The 13,082-nt window shown below is 44.4% G+C and overlaps 1 protein-coding gene across 1 annotated transcript; it reads left to right on the forward strand.

The window, feature by feature from the left end:
• Positions 1–8,306: 8,306 nt before the first annotated feature.
• Positions 8,307–12,019, forward strand: LOC311108539 (microtubule cross-linking factor 3-like; the record flags this gene model as incomplete). Its single annotated transcript, XM_084151186.1, has 8 exons — positions 8,307–8,513; positions 9,230–9,454; positions 9,602–9,760; positions 9,872–9,934; positions 10,060–10,329; positions 10,526–10,906; positions 11,094–11,714; positions 11,909–12,019. Exons 1-8 carry the CDS (start codon positions 8,367–8,369, stop codon positions 12,017–12,019), a joined length of 1,977 nt encoding a protein of 658 aa, XP_084007312.1. The 5' UTR covers positions 8,307–8,366.
• Positions 12,020–13,082: the final 1,063 nt, after the last annotated feature.

A 13,082-nucleotide genomic window follows, 5' to 3' on the forward strand; every position in this document is an offset into this window, starting at 1 on the left:
TGTATGCACTGCAGTGCTAGCTAGCTGTAGCTTATGCTTTCAGTACTAGATTCATTATCTGATCCTTTGATTGGGTGGACAACATGTCAGTTCATGCTCCAAGAGCCCTGATAGGTGGAGGACGTCCTCCGGAAGTTGTCATAATTACTGTGTAAGTCTATGGAAGGAGGTGAGAACCATGAACCTCTTAGGTTTTGTATTGAAGTCAATGTACCCAGAGGAGGACAGAAGCTAGCTGTCCTCCGGCTACAACATGGTGCTACCCTACAGAGTGCTGCTGAGGCTACTGTAGACCTTCATTGCAAAACAGTGTGTTTTTATCAATTATTTGGTGACAAGAATATATTTACTATAGGTTTATCTAAAAAGGATAACTTTTTTAATGTTTCACTAGTTCTATTTTTATTAAATTCACTGAGGAGGATGGTCCTCCCCTTCCTCTTCTGAGGAGCCTACACTGGTCTACCCCAATCTCAGAAACCTTTAGAATTCTCATCCTCAAAGTTTCCAAAGGTCTGTACATATCTGGCTCTGGTGAGTAGGATTCCTACACCTCTTCTCTCCTCTCCCAGCCCCCCCTACCCCCCTCTCCCTCTGTCCCCCGGGTCACGCAGATTCCTGGGAGAGACAGAGGTAGAGAGAGAGAAAGAGGCCTGTGTCTCTGGGGCTTGGCCAGACAGCTCTGCCCTAATCTGGGGGGGGGGGGGGGGGTAGACTTTAGCTGTAAAAGAGCTTATGCCCACGTCACAAAGCGAGTTTACCCAGGATTTCAGGTCACTGTGGAAAAGAGGAGCCTTCTGTAATCTTCCTTTGGGCCATTGACACTCACACATATGTACATACATCAAATAAAATCTAATTTTATTGGTCACATACATATATTTAGCAGATGTTATTGCGGGTGTAGTGAAATGCATGTGTTCCTAGCTCCAACAGTGCAGTAGTATCTAACAATTCTCAACAATACACACAAATATAAAAGTAAAAGAATGGAATTAAGAATACCGGTATGCATATACTATATACACACAGAGAGATCACACACTGTCTCTTACACACAATGCGTAGACACATATGCAACATTCACACATGTTAACACACACACAAAACTGCACATATGCGACACATACACATACCAGCTGGTACTTATGTGCCATATGTTAACAGACACATGTAGAGGATTTTCACAAGAGCTCTCAGTGCTCACTCAATTTCCAGCCTCACTCCTAAACCTGTCACTGCCTTCCTCCTCATCTGCCTCTCTTTCTTCAACACCTTTTCCTGTTCCCCCTCCACTATCACCCTTCCTTTCCTCTAGCATGTCCTCAATATCCTGCTGCATCATCTTACCTTCCCCAGTACCACTGCCACATTTCACTGTTTATCTACTTAGAAACTACACTTTCTCACACACACACTGCAATTTCATATTAACCCCTTCCCTCTCTAACCATAGTGCCGGGGTGGATGAGAGGATGACGTGATGAGTGTGTAGAGGGGTGGAAGAGAGTATGCATAGAGTGAGGATGAAGTGATGAGTGTGTAGAGGCTAGAGGTGTTTGTCCTCCTAGGGGAAGAAGAGGGATCTACGCGAGCCGAGCTCTAAGAGGATTGCAGTAGGCCAAGGCTTTCCATCAGGGTCACTTAACACAGGTCACCATAACCTGTACTGCACTTGTGCTCTTAGCACTGCTCTGAACTCACATTAACTCACACTACCTCCTAACCACAGATCTAGGATCAGATTACCTACCCAATCTTAGCCTTAACCATTAGGGGGATGAACAAAAGATCTGACCCTGTATCATTAGTGAGGGGGAAGTTCTAGCTACATCCAAACTCACACTTGTGAAAGCTTTACACACACATACACACACACCATCCATGCTGTGATACTCACATACAACCCCAGATTCAAACTGTCTGTCACCTGTCTGTCTGCCTGTCTGCCTTCCTGTCTGCCTTGTCTGTCTGTCTGTCCAACTGTCCGTCCGTCCCTCTGCCTGTCTGCCTGTCTGTCTGTCTCTCACTCATCTCATTATCACTTATAACAACACCTTATTGTATCTAAGTTAGTTCATACAGTCAGTGTATCCTTGGCAGCACCCTGTCTGCACAGCACAGATGATCCCTTTATGATGGTGCTAATAGATGGGTGGAGACCACCCTCCCATGGCCACCACAAATCATTACATGCACAATATGGGTTACTGAGTTCTTGAACCACTACCTAGGACTACTGGAGATACCTTGTAGCCATTGGAAAAATAAGTAGAATACATTTGAAAAGAAAACAAAAACAACAGCCTATTCATTGTGTGCATGTTTTCAAGTAGTGTTGATGTAGAGAGTAAAAAGGCTACAATGGGTCATTTACATTGGGCCTGGAGAAAGATATTACATTGTTTGTTTCCTGGTTTGACGTTGACATCACCACGTCATGAATACTGTGTAGCTAGTCGTGCACCTGCAGTGCCTGTTGGTACCTTGTGTCAGGCTCTCTCTAGATCTTTAGCGCTGGGCTGAAACTGCACTTTCTCTGGCGGTAAGAAGCCTCTTTAAAATAACATGTTTTGATAGGAAATTGCACAGAAAATGCATGAAAATATTTGACAGTGTGTTTGTTGACCATCTGTAGCCTAATATATTAACTAATGTTAGGCTATGTGCAATTTTTCTTGAACAAAAGTTTTGTACAGAACTGTACAAAACTCACTATATATAAACTATGCATGTGTACATTTAATTGTATCACTTGCAGTGGTGGAAAAAGTACCCAATTGTCATATTTGAGTAAAAGTAAAGATACCTTAATAGAAAATGACTCAAGTAAAAGTGAAAGTCACCCAGTAAAATATTACTTGACTAAAAGTCTAACAGTATTTGATTTTAAATATACTTAAGTATCAAAAGTAAATGTACGAATAATAAAAAAAATCCTTATATTAAGCAAACCAGAAGGCACAATTTTCTTGTTTTTTTTATTTACGGATAGCCAGGGTCACACTCCATCACTCTGACATCATTTACAAACAAAGCATTTGTGTTTAGTGAGTCCGCCAGATCAGAGGCTGTAGGGATGACCAGGGATGTTCTCTTGATAAGTGTGTGAATTTGACCATTTTCTGTCCTGCTAAGCATTCAAAATGTAACGAGTACTTTTGGGTGTCAGGGAAAATGTATGGAGTAAAAAGTACATACTTTTCTTTAGGAATGTAGTGAAGTAAAAGTAAAAGTAGTCAAAAATATAAATAGTAAAGTACATATACCCCCAAAAACTACTTAAGTAGTACTTTACACCACTTTACACCACTAGGCTATACAACCTGAATAGTAGCCTAGCCTTGTATAGCCTAAGTTAGATTCCCATTTGCCAATGAACAGAAGCCTATTGACTACGGGTCTTTTTCAAAGTCAAAACTATTTCAATGTCACTCTGCAGACGTCATGTCCCCTTTGCAGCAAAGGCCACGAGATTTTGTGCATTTCACCCAGAATTTCTATTTAAATGTTGGAACCGGTTGACCATCATTTTTAATTGCAACTTTTATCAACCAGATAGATCAAATATATCAAGACATACACTACAGGTCAAAAGTTTTAGAACACCTACTCATTCAAGGGTTTTTCTTTATTTGTACTATGTTCTACATTGTAGAATAATAGTGAAAACATCAAAACTATGAAATAACACATATGGAATCATGTGGTAACCAAAAAAGTCTTAAACAAATCAAAACATATTTTATATTTTATATTCTTAAAATAGCCACCCTTTGCCTTGATGACACCTTTGCACACTCTTGGCATTCTCTCAACCAGCTTCATGAGGTAGTCACCTGGAATGCAATTTCAATTAACAGGTGTGCCTTCTTAAAAGTTAATTTGTGGAATTTCTTTCCTTCTTAATGCGTTTGAGACAATCAGTTGTGTTGTGACAAGGTAGGGGTGGTATACAGAAGATAGCCCTATTTGGTAAAAGACCAAGTCCATATTATGGCAAGAACAGCTCAAATAAGCAAAGAGAAACGACAGTCCATCATTACTTTAAGACAGTGCTTCTCAATTATTTTCTGTTACGCCCCCCCTAGGAAAAAGTAAACATTTCACGCCCCCCAACTCTCCGCCGCGACTGTAAATAGTATAATTTGTCTATAAAATAGTTATAAGTACACCTCTGCATAACGTTGTATCCTTATTAACATTAAAGAAAACAAAAAAAGAAAAAAGAAAGAAATATAGATCAACTTACAACAAAGAATAACTTTATTAACATTGTTTTTTAGTCTGTAACAGAAAAGACTTAAAGTGCATCAATTTGCCTGAAATTTAAAAAAAAAATGAAATCCTTATTTAAACTGTAAACATTTTTTGACCATTTGATACTGAAAAATAAAATAAAATATAATAAATAAATAATAATACATTCAAATTGATCAGCAACATTAACTCAGGAGCACAATATATGAAACACTGACCTATAAAACAAAAATGAATAAAACAATTTGTGCTGATTTACTTGTATCAAAATGAGGAAGTCAGGATTAATGGCTACAATGAGCACGTTTTGCAGTGCACAGCTTTTCGAAGCGGGGTTTGAAGCATGATACTGCAACTCTCAGCTCCTGCTCAATGTTTAGCTGGGACCTGTACTTGGTCTTCAGTGCAGCAACAGCAGAGAAGCCAGTCTCACAAAGATAAGATGTTGCAAAAGGAAGAAGAATGCCCATGGCCCTCTGCCCTAAGAGTGGATACTGCCTCTCTACACTCAGCCAGAATTCACTCAGTGTCTGTGATGTGAACCTCAGTCTCAATGTGGAGTCAGACGTCATATCAATGAACTGGTCCTCCTCTGCAAAGCTGAAACCAGTTGGAGCTGGTGCATTGAAAGGATCTCTCACCCAGTCATATTGGGAACTGTTTTCAGGGAAGTACTTTTTAAAGAATCCCATCAGTGATTAAATATGCTCCTTAATATATGGAATCACTGAGGTGGCATCATAGTCAGTAGTGTCAACAAATTCATGCAGGTTCTCGAATGAATCAGTATTTCCTTCATCAAGTCGCTTGCCCCACATTGCAAGCTTTCGAGTGAAATAGCTGATATTGTCTGTGACCTGAGGGAGGTGTTTATCTTTCCCTTGAAGCTGTAGATTTAGTTCATTTAGCTTTCCAAATATGTCACTCAGGTAGGCCAGTTTTGCCAGGAAGTTCTCATCACTAAATTTTTCTGCTAGGTTATACTTGTGCTCCTGCCCCGAAAACATTATTTTCTGCTCTCTGAGCTCAAAAACTCGGTACAAGACTTTTCCTCGTGACAGCCACATTGCTTCACTGTGAAACAGCACAGCTTGATGTTCAGCTCCCATCTCCTCACAGATAGCAGAGAAGACTCTTGTTTTTAGTGGTCTGGTCTTTAAAAAATTGACTACACCTACAATGTCAGTCATAACCTCACTTAATTCAGAGGAAAGGTGCCTTGAAAGGTGCCAGTGCTTCTCTGTGTATAACACAGTGTGCCCACTCAGCATTAGGTGAGGCCTTCTTGATGAGTGCCCAAAGTCCTTTTCTCATGCCTGCCATGGTCTGTGCACCATCACTGCAAACACAAATGCAGTTCTCCCACTTTAGCCCATTCTCAGTCAGGATGCAGTCCAGCATTTTGAATAGCTCTTCAGCTGTGGCTCTGTCTCTGACATATTTACAAAAAAGTAGATCCTCACACAGGGAGTTTGTCATGTCAAAACGTACATAAGTGATAAACAAACAGTCTTTGTTGCTGTCAGTTGCTTCATCGAACTGTAAGGCAAAACGTTTGTCTTTGAGTTTATCTACCAGCTGTTCTTTAAGATCGTTAGCAATGTAATTTATATGTCTGGCAACAGTGTCATTGGACAGAGGGATAGTTTATTTTTTTGCAGCACTTGCGTCATCCAGCATGACAGAGACCATGTCTAATGCTGCAGGCAGTATCAGCTCCTCTGCTATGGAGTGGGTTTTTTTGCACTGAGCAATTTGGTACGCCACCTTATATGATGCTAACAGTGCTCGCTGGTTTACTGAAGTAGCATTCACAAAGCGGGACGATTCTTGGCAATATTCGGCACGTTTCCGCTGAAAAAACTCAAGCGGCTTATCAGCGTGATTGGTGTGTAATGTCTTTATGTGACACCTTAATTTATTTGGCTTCATGCTGTCCGCTGCCAACATTTTTAGACACAGTAAACATACCGGTCTTTCCTCGTCTCCCACCGTAGTCACAGTGAAGCCAAGCGCTACATACGCTTCGTCATATTTCCTCATCTTAGCTTTCGGGAGACTTACGTTTATCTCATTATCTCCGTCTCTCTCCGCCTTTCTTTTCATCCCTGTTAAATATTTTTCCATAGTGTCTCTTAAGGGTTTGTTATCTGCACTTCATATCTCCTGCTCTGTGCTGTGTGCTCTTGTTCGGTGCAAAAAAAGCCTACTCCCTGCGGCAAAAAAAAGCATGTTCCCCGGGGTCACACGCGCCCCCCCGGCATCGCTCCGAGCCCCCCCAGGGGGGCGCGCCCCACTATTTGAGAAGGACTGCTTTAAGACATGAAGGTCAGTCAATCCGGAAAATGTCAATAACTTTTAAAGTTTCTTCAAGTGCAGTCGCAAAAACCATCAAGCGCTATAATGAAACTGGCTCTCATGAGGACCGCCACAGGAATGGAAGACCCAGAGTTACCTCTGCTGCAGAGGATAAGTTCATTAGCGTTACCAGCCTCAGAAATTGCAGGCCAAATAAATGCTTCAAAGAGTTCAAGTAGCAGACACATCTCAACATCAACTGTTCAGAGGAGACTGTGTGAATCAGGCCATCATGGTCGAATTGCTGCAAAGAAACCACTACTAAAGGACACCAATAAGAAGAAGAGACCTGCTTGGGCCAAGAAACACGACCATTGGACATTAGACAGTTGGAAATGTGTCCTTTGGTCTGGAGTACAAATTTGAGATTTTTGTTTCCAACCGCCGTGTCTTTCTGAGACGCGGTGTAGGTGAACGGATGATCTCTGCGTGTGTATTTCCCACCGTAAAGCATGGAGGAGGAGGTGTTATGGTGTGGGGGTGCTTTGCTGGTGACACTGTCAGTGATTTATTTAGAATTCAAGGCACACTTAACCAGCATGGCTACCACAGCATTCTGCAGCGATACGCCATCCCATCTGGTTTAGGCTTAGTGGGACTATCATTTGTTTTTCAACAGGACAATGACCCAATACACCTTCAGGCTGTGTAAGGGCTATTTTACCAAGAAGGAGAGTGATGGAGTGCTGCATCAGATGACCTGGCCTCCACAATCCCCCGACCTCAACCAAATTGAGATGGTTTGGGATGAGTCGGACCGCAGAGTGAAGGAAAAGCAGCCAACAAGTGCTCAGCATATTTGGGAATTCCTTCAAGACTGTTGGAAAAGCATTCCAGGTGAAGCTGGTTGAGAGAATGCCAAGAGTGTGCAAAGCTGTCATCAAGGCAAAGGGTGGCTATTTGAAGAATCTCAATTATAAAATATATTTTGATTTGTTGAATACTTTTTTGGTTACTACATGATTCCATATGTGATATTTCATAGTTTTGATGTCTTCACTATTATTCTACAATGTAGAAAATAGTAAAAAAAATGAGTAGGTGTTCTAAAACTTTTGACTGGTAGTGTATATTATGGTTTTATTATTGCCATAACTAATAATCAAATCAAGGCTGGTGGATGACACGATTAACTCTGCCGCAAGCGACGCTGCGGATTTTCCAGCGGCAGCAGCAGACAATAGCACAGGGAGGAGGTAGCATCGGGCTCCCTCTCCGGCCAGAATCCGGGAATGCGCCTCAAAACCAGCCCCGAAATCCTCCAGGAGATCCAAAAATATAGTTTCAAAAGGAGGATCGAGGAATAAGGTTGTAAACGAATGGCTTAGGACCGCTGTCGTGAATGAGAAGGAGACCGAGAGATGCGACGTTGCAGCTTTTCACCCAGATGGTGCTGAAACGGATGCTGTCAATGCAAACAGGGCGGATGCTAGCAGAGAGGAAGATACCGAGGAGATATTTCACCAGATTCTCAAACCCGTAGTTCGTCGTTACGTGTATCCCTGCATCAAAGGCGTTTCTTCCCAACATATTGGGTCATACCGGCCAGACGGCTCCAGCACCGCGGGTTCGGTGAAAGGGAAAGAAGAAGCGGAGAGGGGAGTCGGTGAAAGCATCAGCGAGCTGCAGTAGGGACAGAAGCGGGGAATACGTGGGCTGCAGGCCTTAATCTGTGGAGCCGGGGTTGTTTGCAGACTGAACTCATCCACTTCCACCTACATAAGAAACTGAAGAGAAGCGGCAGCAAGATGCACACCAAGGCTGACAGCGCGCCGGGCGCCGAGGCCGCGCCGGAGCCGGCTATAGGGACCATAGAGGCGGAGTTCGTGACACCGCAAGAAGAGGGCCTTGATGACGAACTGGAGAGACTGGTGGATGAGAATGAAGATCTAAAGGTTTGGCATCACTGACATTCAATAATATGAAATGTATACAAACACATTGTTTTTGCAGATACAGTAACTGAACTGGTAGGCCACTTTCTGTTTGATAAGATTGAATTCAGGCCTATTCCCCAAAGTTTGGCATCACTAACATATGCTCATATATTCCAATGTAATCTTATATATATTAGCATAAGTGAAAAGGTAGGCTTATGTCATGTTTGATGATAACACTGCAACTGAGATATTATTGATATGCCAGGCATATTCCCCAAGGTTTATCATTAGGGATATACTGGAAAACTGTATGTTGATACAATGAAGCAAGCTTATTTTTTAGCCCACTGGGTAGGCTAAGTGAACAGTTATTATTCTTTCCGTAACATATGCAAAGAACTGATGTAGAAATGTGCCTAGTTCCCTTGGTTTGTTATTGATGCTTGCCAGAGCTAAATGATTTAGGTAGGCCTATAGCCACAAGGCAAAACACTCTTCCCTATTCAGAACAATAAATAGCACAATCTTGTGTTTAGCCTACTTCTATTCATTGATGACATAATATTAATAAGACCCTATTGATCGGTTCAGATGAGCTTTTCTATATCCAATTACATCATCTTCAGAGGACCTAAACACTCCAACAACACCAATAATATTTAAGTGTGAGCGCCACGCCCCCTGTTGGCTAGCAGTGCCTGATTGGCTGATCACTCATATTGATGTCCCAGATGGAGATCGAGGAGATGAGGACGGAGATGGACGAGATGCGTGACACCTTCTATGAGGAGGACACGTGCCAGCTGCAGGAAATGAGGCGCGAGCTGGAGCGAGCCAATAAAAACTGCCGGATCCTCCAGTACCGGCTGAGGAAGGCTGAGAGGAAGAAGCTGCGCTACGCCCAGACAGGAGAGATCGACGAGGAGTTACTGAGGAGCCTGGAGCAGGACCTGAAGGTAGGGAAGGAGTGTGTGTATGTTTGTTTGTGTGTCCGTAGGCTTGATGTTGAAACTCATTTTATTAGTTGCTTAATGCGCTGTCCATTCACCTCCATAATTAATTCAATCAACTTCAATCAACGTCCCTGATTCTGTGTAATGCAGGTAGCGAAGGATGTGTCTGTGAGACTGCACCATGAGCTGGAGAATGTGGAGGAGAAACGCACAAAGACAGAGGACGAGAATGAGAATCTGAGGCAGAAACTCATCGAGGTGGAGGTGACCAAACAGGCACTTCAGAATGAGCTGGACAAAGTCAGGGAGGTAAGAACACCCACCCACAATACATTAAACAATCTATACAGCACATAGTTTTCTGGAATACTCATATTACATCATGTGTTTATTATGTTATTCAATTCCCAACAGTCTCAGAAGAAAAGAGGAAGCAAGGAGGTCCAAAAGTCAGACAAGAAGCCTGCCCAGACCCCAACAGAAGTGAGGGATCACCATGAAATGCTTTTAGAAAACAATAAAAAGTGTTTTTTTCCAAACATGAGCGAGAGTTGTGTCTAGTGTACATCTGAACTGTATTATCTTCCTTCCAATTTCCCCTCTCTCAGGATGACAACGATGATCTCAAGTGCCAACTGGCCTTCATCAAAGAGGAGGCTGTGTTGTTGAGGAAGAAGACAGCTAAGATCGACAAGGAGAAGGACCGGCTGGAGACGGAGCTACAGAAGTACCGCTCCTTCTACGGGGACCTGGACAGCCCCCACCCCAAGGGTGAGGCCGGGGGACCCCCCACCACCCGTGAGTCCGAACTGAAGCTGCGTCTGCGCCTGGTGGAGGAGGAGGCTAACATCCTGGGGAGGAAGATCGTGGAGCTGGAGGTGAGCAAGACAGGATGTGATGCAGAGGGTTTTATGTAGGTTGTGACATGAAAGAGACCAGGAAATAAGTTTGCACATGGGAACACAACTGTTCCAAGCATTTCTGCCAGTTCCGTTCAGAAGGTGCTTACAGAGAGAGGAAGCTAGTGATTCATAACATAACTGACCAATCCGTCTTCATGTCATGTGTTTCCAGGTGGAGAACCGGGGTCTGAGGGCGGAGTTGGATGACCTCAGGGGTGAAGGGGAGGGAGAAGGCGGGTCCGGTGGGGGGGCTGTGGGCGGGGTGGGGTCGGGCCGGGGCCACGGGGAGGCCATGACAGAGCTGAGGCAGCAGCTGCAGCTGGTGGAGGACGAGGCAGAGCTACTAAGGAGGAACCTGGCTGACGCTGAAGATCACAACAAGAGGGTGACGGGAGAACTAAACAAGCTCAGGTTCAAGGCCGGGACCCACGAGGGAGGTGCAAGGCATGGAGGAGGGGCGCCAGGAGCAGGAGGAGTATGCTCGGAGAAGGCAGAGGCACTGCAGGAGGAACTGAAGACTGCCCGGCTACAGATTAATGATCTCAGTGGGAAGGTGGGTCGGTCTTCCACATTTGTTTTTCTGGTTTATTTCTGTGACCTTTAACATGCATTGAAAGTCAAAATGGCTGTACAGACAATATGGTAAACAAAAAGATATCGCTGGAATCAAAGCTGAAAACAAAGATCAAACGTCATAAACATATCATGCCTCATTCAGCCAGTCCTATTCTCTCTCCCAGGTGATGCAGCTGCAGTATGAGAACCGTGTTCTGCTCTCCAACATGCAGCGCTACGACCTGGCCTCCAACCTGGCCCTTAGGGGGGGCATCAGCCCTTGGGACAGGGATGCAGAGAGTGACGCAGGTGGGACCAGCCCAAGTGGGCGCCGCGAAAGTGATGATGACTCCTCCTCCTCTCGCCTCCTGCCCCCGCACCGCAAACGTGAGGGCCCAGTGGGCGGGGAGAGTGACTCGGACGAGGTGCGGAACCAAACTCGCTGCCTCACGCCCACCCGGGGTCTCTACACCCCACCCCCAGAGACCGCCACCCGCTTCCTGCCCCGCAGCCTACGGGATCGCCAGCAGATGATTGACATACGGGTGGAGGCGGAGCGTCTTGGCAGGACCATCGACCGGCTCATCACCGACACGGCAACTATCATCGCAGAGGCGCGGGTGTACGTTTCCAACAGCAACCTGTATGGGCGGGGTGAGGAGGAGGAGGGGGGTGGGGGGATCAGGGAGCATGAGCTGCTGTACAGGATCAATGCCCAGATGAAGGCCTTCAGGAAGGAGCTACAAGGCTTAATAGACAGACTGGAGGTGCCCAAACCTGAGGACAGGGAGGAGGAGCCACTGTCGGTAAGTGTGTGTGTGTGTGTATGCATGTAGAGATGTAGACTTGACCATGCCTGTTTGGCTGTATCAGCATAGTCTCTTCACTAGTCTGTGGCCATTGAATACTCTGCTGACTTTATTCTCCTTCTTTCTCTGACCCTATTTTCCCTCTCGTTTCTCCTCCGTTGACACTCCTGTTCTGTTCATCCTCTGTCCAGATGTTTCAGCCCATTATTTTACTCATCCTCATCCTCGTCTTATTCTCCTCCCACTCTTATGCCACCATCTTTAAACTTGTCTTTCTGTTTACCCTTTTCTTTGTCCTGTGATCCTGCCTCCCTCAATAGCATAGCCACATCCTTTGTTTTGTTTTTTTGTTTTGTTTTTTTATTTGTTGCCAAGGTCACCCAATGTACAGGAGCCTCCCTATTCAAGCACAGGTCACAGTCACATAACAGGATACATGCTTAGGGTCAACACTGGAGACTACATTTCCCACCACCCACCACTTCCTTCATCACCCCCAAGAAAAGGTAAGTTAGCATAACACCTGGTTTGCCCAATTCCAAAATCAAATCCTATAGCCATATTCCCTACCTGCAAAGAAATGTTGTAGCCTATATGTAGGCCACCACCATGTGGTAGTATAGAAGAAATGTAGGGCTACAATCTGATAGGAAAGGTGGAATTTCCTTCTCATTGCTTACAGAAGTGTAGAAGATCCGATTTTAAACAAACAAGTAAATAGCTGTGATTCAGAACCATGGACAACGACAATCAGAATTCCGATTCAGCACCTGTACACCGTGGACAGCCACAATGCAAATGAAGGACTTTTGCCCCCAACTCAGTCCCCGGGACCCCAAGGGGTTTTTGCCCTAACACTACACAGCTGATTCAAATGATCAAAGCTTAATGATTAGTTGATTATTTGAATCAGCTGTGTAGTGTTAGGGCAAAAACCAAAACGTGCACCCTTGCGCTTCAATGCGGAGCAATATGGAGCCCTCCGCATTGTTACAACATTTGAGAGGCGCATGGCGATGCGGTACAGAGCTCAATTTGGCCACCGCATGCCTCCAGAGGCTTCGCAATTGCATCACACCATCCATACCATGCCTCCGACCACATTTTCGGATCAAGCATAAATTGTCTCTTAGTCTGAGGATTCCCACATTCCTATCTACAACAAATATTTTTTGGTTTTGAGCTATCAGATACATTTTGCAATACTTACTGTTTATGTCGACAAGTGTCCATCATGTCAGTGAACTATTTGGGTCAGAACCTAATGGGGGTCGCATGACGCGCCCGATGATAATGTGCAACCTTCATCAACAGCAACAGCAATGGCAATGTCAAAATAAATAAACTGTAAAATAGTAATGAAAT

The sequence above is a fragment of the Coregonus lavaretus genome (assembly GCF_964263955.1).
Source record: "Coregonus lavaretus genome assembly, chromosome: 33".
Classification (NCBI taxonomy): domain Eukaryota; kingdom Metazoa; phylum Chordata; class Actinopteri; order Salmoniformes; family Salmonidae; genus Coregonus; species Coregonus lavaretus.